Consider the following 7706-nt stretch of genomic DNA (forward strand, 5'->3'; position numbering starts at 1 on the left):
TGCAAAGGTAGGGTCTACACCAAGAAAATGTCTGAGACCTTCTGGCTGATGGAATTCCAGCGAAACCAAGCCAGACTGGATTCGCCCTACCCAATCTATCACACCACTCCAGCACCTGTCACCTTGAAATCTGTTATTGTGCAAAACAAACCACAGGCATGCAATGTTTTTTTTTAGATGATAGCACTCTAGTCCCGAATTCATGAATCATTGATTGCCACAGGAAAACAAGGCTGAAGCCATGCTTCTGAAAACAGAAGTCAGCAAACAGATACTTTTCTTCTTTTAACTTTTTTTTTTATCGAGTTTCCAATTCCAAAGTGTATTAGTGCTGCAGTTGTTTGAGCTGGTGCTGCTGTGCTGGAAGCTCTGAATTCATCACAAGTTCTGCTTTCAGCCTCACAGCTACTCTAAGTATTTTTCTGCCAACACGCTAGGATAGATCAGTGAAAAAACCCTGACAGATGTTGTTTGAAGACTACCCCAAATGACCATTCCTATTCTTTTTTTTCATCTGTTTTGTAATTTTGTTCAGAAGCTTAAGTGAAAAAGTATGAAGGAGTATATATTCTTTGCAGAAAGCCAGCATTGTTACATGAAAAACATGGAAAGCCTGGGTTTTATTCAAAAGCATGCTTCCTGTCTGATCTTGGCACATCACTTGGGCAAACTAAATCCTTGTAACACCCCCCTGATGTAAATATTTAAAAGATTTTAAAGCTGGGTAAACCAAAGCACAGAAAGTAAAATTGTTTATAAACCTCATGCAACCTTTTGGATGAGGCACTATAGAAATATTAATGCTGCTATTAAACCATACTCTAAAGAAAAGAACCCTTATCACACATGATAAAAACCCCTACATAAAACAGTTCAAAGATATTTTTATAAAGAACCTTTAGGCCCAATATTTTGTGGTTTTCAGACACCGGTAATTAGAGCAACACAATCACTGTTGCTTGGAGAGGTGACACTCCACTTAATGGGGTACAACCATCCTCTTCATCAGGCCATACCTCCTGCAACGCTGCGGAGCACAACCGCTGTTTTGTTGGCATGCCTTCATACACCCCCTGGGTTATCCAGGTTCTGATATCTAATGCAGTATATACCCTAGCAAAGTCAACAGTATCTCAGATGCCTCCCTCCTACTCCCATACGCGTGCAGCACGATACTCCTCAGGGCAGGAGAACTGGAGAACTCCCTAAGCACTCAGCAGAACTGAATTTCTGCATTTTACCCTTGTTTAGCTTGAATTGGAGAAAATGTCTCTCCCAGCCTTTGGCTGGCTGTGAACTCATGCCACTCTTTTCTGTACGCGCTGGAGAGCGCTCACAGGATGAAAGCCCTTCTTCCAGGAATAACTTTGAAGGTAAACCCTGAAAGGATTCCAATAGTCACTGAAAGTTTAAAATGAAATAGCGCATGTGACATTTCAATAATAAAACAAAAGTTGGTGTGTTAACATATCCCTAGCCTTGAATTTTGGCATGTTTAGGCCATACACCTATGTCCTTTCACACAATGATGGAGACAAATACAGGGAACTATAACCTTCCTCTTGGAGAAGACATAGGTGACTAACTCAAACTGTGGTGTATCTCCAGTAAATGCTGCAAAGCAGAGGGAAATATTTAGTAGGTAGTTAGGAACTACAATAGAGTTACCAGTGGGTAACTGGAAACATTCACAGACACAAACTCCTGCTTTGCATCTGTGTGGTTTTGCGAGCCGATATCTCAGCGCAGTTTGCTCATCCACTGGTCATGGCCACAGCTGGTTGCAGGACCCTCACCTGGGCCCGCAGCCTAATACAATGAGCTTTGCCATGAGGGATGCCATCTGTTGCAAAGGATCATGTTATATGTTCCTCAAAAACAGGGTGTCAAATACATAGCCCAGAGAGCCATTACATGCAGCCCAAAGATCTCCCACAAGTCTTAGGGCATGTCTGTGTTCCATCAAGGAAGGTTGAACAGAAGGTCAGGAGTGAGCATGACCACAAAATGCACGATCATGTAGTGCCCATGGTAAGGCTCAGGTGGTCTGGCACAAATTCTTCACCAGTGGCTATGATGCTTTTGCATCTGAGAAAGCATTCCCCAGGGGAAGCAACCACAGAGGATAAAACCCCTGTCTGTTATCGGAGTCTTTAATTTCTGTTGTTGGATGCAGCCTGTGCCAAGTGTCAGCATACTGCATCAGGGTCCACCATAGACAAGGAGTTGGATGCTCCTGCCCTACAGTCTCACCTTCTTGCACAACAGGAACCCACAGGAGCAGACCTTCAAGTGGGTCCAAGTTCTGCTTGAACAAAGTGAGGAGTCATCACAGACCCAGTGCAGCTCCCAGTCTGCATCACTTGGGAAACTGAACTCATCAAAGAAATCACATTTAATAAAACATCCAAAGCCAAAATTTCACATGTAGGAACATGGGATACCAGCTGTCCCAACAGAAGGGAAACTCTGGCCTGCCTAGAATGATCCCACAAAAGCCCTGGGGATCTGACCTCAAGTGATTTCAACATCGCACAGCACAGATGGGCATCCTAGACTTTGAGTCCTTATTCTGACTCCAATAGAGTATCTGAAACCTACAGTGTTTTGGTCATTACTGACTCAGATTACGCCAGAGATAGAAATACTCCAAACAAGCCCTTTGTAGACACAGCACCGCTTAAAAAAGCTGTCATCTGTGTCAATTGTGTTCCATTCTCCAATAGTCTATATTTAACTGTTGCAAATTAGGCTACGGACTGAATTCTTCATGGCTGCAAACACTATTAGAACTTTGGAGTGTTGTTTTTTCTTCCCCTGTCAGCTAATTAGTGGTAATATAAATTTCAGTCGTCGGCTGTGGTTGATTGCAACAGACCATCACATGCGTTACAATAAAGGTAATTTCCTCTGCTCCCCAACTACTAATAGTGGGTCTTAATTAGCTAAGGTTAACAAAGCATTGCATTGTGCTCTATCATTGTACATCAAATGATGGAGGGAGTATTATCTCAGAGAGTCAGGATTCAGGCTAGCTCTTACACTACTGCAAGTCTGATCCATGGTAACGTTAAACACCACATACACAACTGTGCAACCCTAGTTGTGCTTTTAAAAATTATAAATTTGGAAAATGCTTGCTTTAATTTCCAAAGTCGATAAAAAATTTTGCATACTTTAACATCTGTTTATGATTTCAAACATGGCTTTCGTAAATATAAAGCTAATGTGGTCTGGCTCTGCAGCAAAATAAATCCCATTAAAAAATAAGAAAAACTTCTCATTACAGTAGGTTTATTTTTACATGAGTCCAGCATGTAAATTGTATGTTTATTGTCAGCAAAATTAAAAAAAAAAAAAAGGCCTCCGTTGAGCTGTGGTGAGCTCAGGCTTACCTCATTGGAATGTGTCCTGTTCTGGTGCTTGGCTCTGTCTGAGGCATTAGAAAAGGCTTTATTGCAGCCTTCATGTTCACAGACATAGGGTTTTTCTCCAGTGTGGGACCTCAGGTGTGTCTTTAAGTTCTCCAGGCGGGAATAGGCTTTGGAGCAACCCTCAAACTAAAATAAAAAAAAACACAAGAGAAGTGATTAATTAACCAGAAAAGTATGATTTTCCCCATGCCTAAAATGTTCTCATCTGTTTCTCATTCTTTCCTTTTCTCTTCCCTTTAAAGAGCTTGTGTTTTAGGGAACAACATCCACTTTGTTGGGAGAATTTGCCTGCCTAGGCAGGGTGAGAGTTTCAGCAGTAAGTCATATGTAAGGTGCTGCTCCTCGTTGGGTACCCACCTAACATTTCAACAAGAGACTCTTTTTTTCAGCAAGGTTGAACACTCCTGCACTCCTCCGAGGGCCCTCTCTGCCCCTCCTAACATCCCTCTGCAGCTAATGCTCAAAAATGGAGGTCCTCTCCTTCCCACCCAGAGAACTGACAGCTTCTTGACAGTTTGACCAGCCTTTTCCAGCACCAGCACTGGAAACGCCAGACCATTCTCTGACACACAAGCAGAAATCTAGCTTTGAAGCTTCCCAAATTACAGCTTGGGTCTACCCTCGGAGGATGCTGTGGTCAGACTGTCTGACATTACCACTTTAAAAAACAAGACTCTCAATCTTGAAGCCAGATGAATTTTTAGATGACAAAACAGGCCAGGAACCCTCCTCCTGGAAGCAAACCAGTTGCCCACACAACGAGAAGGAGCTGCTTGGGAGACATGGTGAGCTTTGGGTGATGTAAGTCCTGCCACCCTCCACTCTGACCGAGCTAGAGGCTTCTCCCTGCACCTGCCCTATCTGCAGCATGGAAAGATTTCACCTCAAACCAAGGAGGATGTCTTAAATGCTCTTTGATGAAATGAGTGGGTATTTATAAACACTGGAAGTTTTAAGAAATGCAAGGTTCCCCTCAAAATACTACCTAATTGCTGCACTTGCTGTTCAACTGGGAGTGTGGAAAAGCTCATGCTGCACTTCCCACGCAAGCACCTTAAAACGTATTTTAAATTACCTCAAGCAGCCCCCTCTGTTGCAATGTATGTAAGCCATAAGGTGTTGTATTTTAGTCAGATCACTTAGCCGTGTCCACAGCGTAAGTCCGGATGTGACGGGATTTCACATTGCTATGCTTGAGTCTCGATCAGTGAAGAAATGGTGTCATGGCAGGACAGGTCACGCCACAGCTCAGTGTTTGATATCCCTATGGGCCACTGAGTGGTCCTGCGTATCCAGAGATTTGTCCTGTTTTGGCAGAGGCCAAAGGCAGCTGCATGCAATAGCAATGATAGCCGCCTCGTGCTCCACAGGTGTAAGGCTCGCCTGTGTTGCTAAGGAGTGAGGCAAACATGTAGCCCACGAAACCCATGAAGCACGTAGGCACAGGCTGCTCCCATGTAACTTGGTTGTGTTGGAAAGAAGTAGGGTTTCTTAAACTTCCCTTTAAGATCTCGCAGAAAGCTGGTGGATATAAGGCAAACTTGCTCTTCTCTTGAGATATCCAGATCTCTTCAAGGACAGTGGGCACATCCTGAAAGAGCTAATTCCTTCAACAGCTTTTCTGAGGTAGGATGGATCCAGTTCTTCTTTCTCAGACAACTTTCATTAGCCCATTTGGCCCATAGAACATGCCACAACTTTGAGGTAGTACAATATATTCCTTTCTTCTCTTGCCCTGTGCAAACAGTCCTTTACAACTCAAAGTGCTTACGGTTGTTGAAATATATCATTCCACTTGCTGGGAAACAAAGTGAACTCAGCACAAGGCAACTCATGTGTCCATCCTGGTTTTGCTGACACAAAAATACAGTTATTAAGAACAAAACTACTGAGGCCACGTTTTCAAAAAGCTTCTCAGCAAAGCATCCCGTGCATGTTCAAAGCAGTTGTTCCCACTCTTCTGTGTGGATTTGATTATGTCAGTGGGAGTTCTGGCTGTCATCTGTTGAAATACTCCTTGATCGAATCCCAGGCTGCAACTGGGCTCATCTGTAGCTTTATGTGTGCCACAAACTTCTTGTCTGAAACAAATGGTGCTTTGAAAAAAATCACGGCCAGACTTGGACAAGGAATGGTCTGTCACAGAAGGACACTGTCTGCAGAGCTGCCATGTATCCCAGGCAATTGGAAACCAGTGGTACTCCAGTTTGGGGAGAGTCTATCGCACATGGAGTGGCTGCAGTTCTCCAGGAGGCAGAGGATGACCTGAGACTCAAACACACATTGTCTTGCCATCACTCCCGTGCAACACAACCAAGGCTTGAAAGAGGCAGGACTGTGCAGTGGTGGTTTTTTTCTGCTCCAATACAGCACTGAAAAGGATGCAGTCGCGGCTGCTTTTTGTGTTCCAAGTCTCACTACCTGCAAGGGCAGAGCTAGACTTTCCCTCACTGCTCACTTTTTAGCACACTGATGATCAATATTACTTGATACTTTTAAGAAAGATTGGTAAAGCACTAGAACCGGGTAAAGTGCTTTAGAAGATTAAAACAAAGAACATGGCCCTATGCCCCAGGGAGCTTATGCTGTAAATTAAATGAACACAGCACTGGAAGATTGATAAAGGAGTCACGCAGCAAGCAAATCATACATATCCTAATATTTGTAAGCAGGATCTGAGGCAGAGCCAGGGAGGGAGCAGGGGTGGAAGTGACTAATGGAGCAGAAGAGGAGGAAGACATGGGAGGAGGGCTCAGACATCTGCTGAGCAGATCCATTCCCAAGACTCCGGGGAGAGGAACGTCATGATACTGACAGTGGAGGGGGTATGAAAAACTGGCAAGAGGAGAAGGCAGGGAGCAGAGGATATCAAAAGGCAGAGATGGACCTTTAGGAAGAAAAAGGGCTGAAGTATATGTGGAAAGAGATGGTGAACACCTCTCCTCTCTCACCAGTTGGTCACAGCCACTAAACTCCACAGCTTGCGTCTGTCTTGTGTCCTCCAGCAGGCATCCTTGGCTGAGCCACGTTAGTCAGCACTCCAGCTCCACACACGGGAGACTTCGTGTGTGAGGACAGATACAGGTTTTAATATACCAAGGTTGAGGAGGAGGTGAGCCCAGCTCTCCCCTGTGCTAGACAAGCCTGCACCTGCAGGGTTGAGATACAAAACAGCACCCTGTGCTCTTCCTCAGGCAGTGTTAAACACTAGGTACAGTGCTACTTGCATGAAGAAGGTCTGCGGACTGACCTCTTGGGGTTTAAGTACCCCTGGGTTGACCTCATCTCTGGATTAAGAAGGCAGAGGCAGGGGTGTTGGTCCAGTTCTCCAGGCTGGAAGGAAACTACATGGGTGAGGGCAACTTCAGCTCCAGCAGCAGCACTGGGCGATGCTGAGTTAGACAGGATCAGGGTTAGGTGGTTCCCCACAGATTTACTTCTTGGATATAAGCAACTAAATTGGCTGGTTTCCCACCTTAAATGACTTGTCTTGAGTCACTCTGGATTTCTGTGGTAGATCTGAACCCATTTTCCCCAAGGAAATGCAGTTTTTCTCACTTCAACCACCCTCCTTGACCACCTGCCCTGTCTCCAGGGTGTAAGCTGCAAGTAGCTATAACCTGGACACAGAGAGCTTGACTGGCCATGAACTGGGTACTGGCAGGTACCCTGGGAGAGCCCTGCTTGAACCCATGTCTCTGTCTGCACACACATTTATGTGAGCCCTGAAGTCCAGCGTCCCACTCGTCAAGCTGAGATGCACCATGTGTCCCTGCCAGCTCACCGTGCACTTATGTGGCTTCTCTCCAGTGTGCCTTCGCATGTGCACCACCAACATGTACTGGGCCTTGAAGGGCTTCTGCTCCCGCGTGCAGTCCTGCCAGCGACAGACAAACTCCTTCTTCTCCCCATGGATGTGGTCATTGTTGATGTGCTGGTAGGAGAGAAGGGAGAGAGGCAGGTCACTCCTGGAAGAGCTGATGCCAGCTAAGCATGTACGGTGCTCCAGAAGCCAGCTGTTCCCTCCCCAGTGTTTGTGGCCAGGCAGTGCACCTGGATCCCAGGTGCACAGATAACACCAGGGATGCAGGAGCCAGCCCTGTGTCCTGCAAAAGACACACAGCACCCACAACACCAGACACTGCCCAAAGCAGCTATAAAAGAGAGGCTTGCAAAAGCAATGTGGACCCATGGTACTAGAGAGTGAGAAAGGTTCCCTCTCAGCGTCCCCCAGGCTGCCTGATGCCATGGGTGGGGAAGATAACAGTCATT

At 45.5% G+C, this 7706-nt stretch overlaps 1 protein-coding gene across 1 annotated transcript in view; it reads right to left on the reverse strand.

The window, feature by feature from the left end:
* GLI2 (GLI family zinc finger 2) overlaps positions 1-7706 on the reverse strand; it is a 142637-nt gene that overhangs the window by 7518 nt on the left and 127413 nt on the right. The window contains exons 9-10 of the mRNA XM_009869931.1: positions 7219-7368; positions 3396-3560 (exon numbers count right to left, since the gene is read on the reverse strand). Coding sequence (XP_009868233.1) covers positions 3396-3560; positions 7219-7368 — 315 coding nt within the window. The remainder of the gene's footprint in view (positions 1-3395; positions 3561-7218; positions 7369-7706) is intronic.

This window comes from Apaloderma vittatum, unplaced genomic scaffold (assembly GCF_000703405.1).
Source record: "Apaloderma vittatum isolate BGI_N311 unplaced genomic scaffold, ASM70340v1 scaffold10290, whole genome shotgun sequence".
In the NCBI taxonomy this organism is placed as follows: Eukaryota; Metazoa; Chordata; class Aves; order Trogoniformes; family Trogonidae; genus Apaloderma; species Apaloderma vittatum.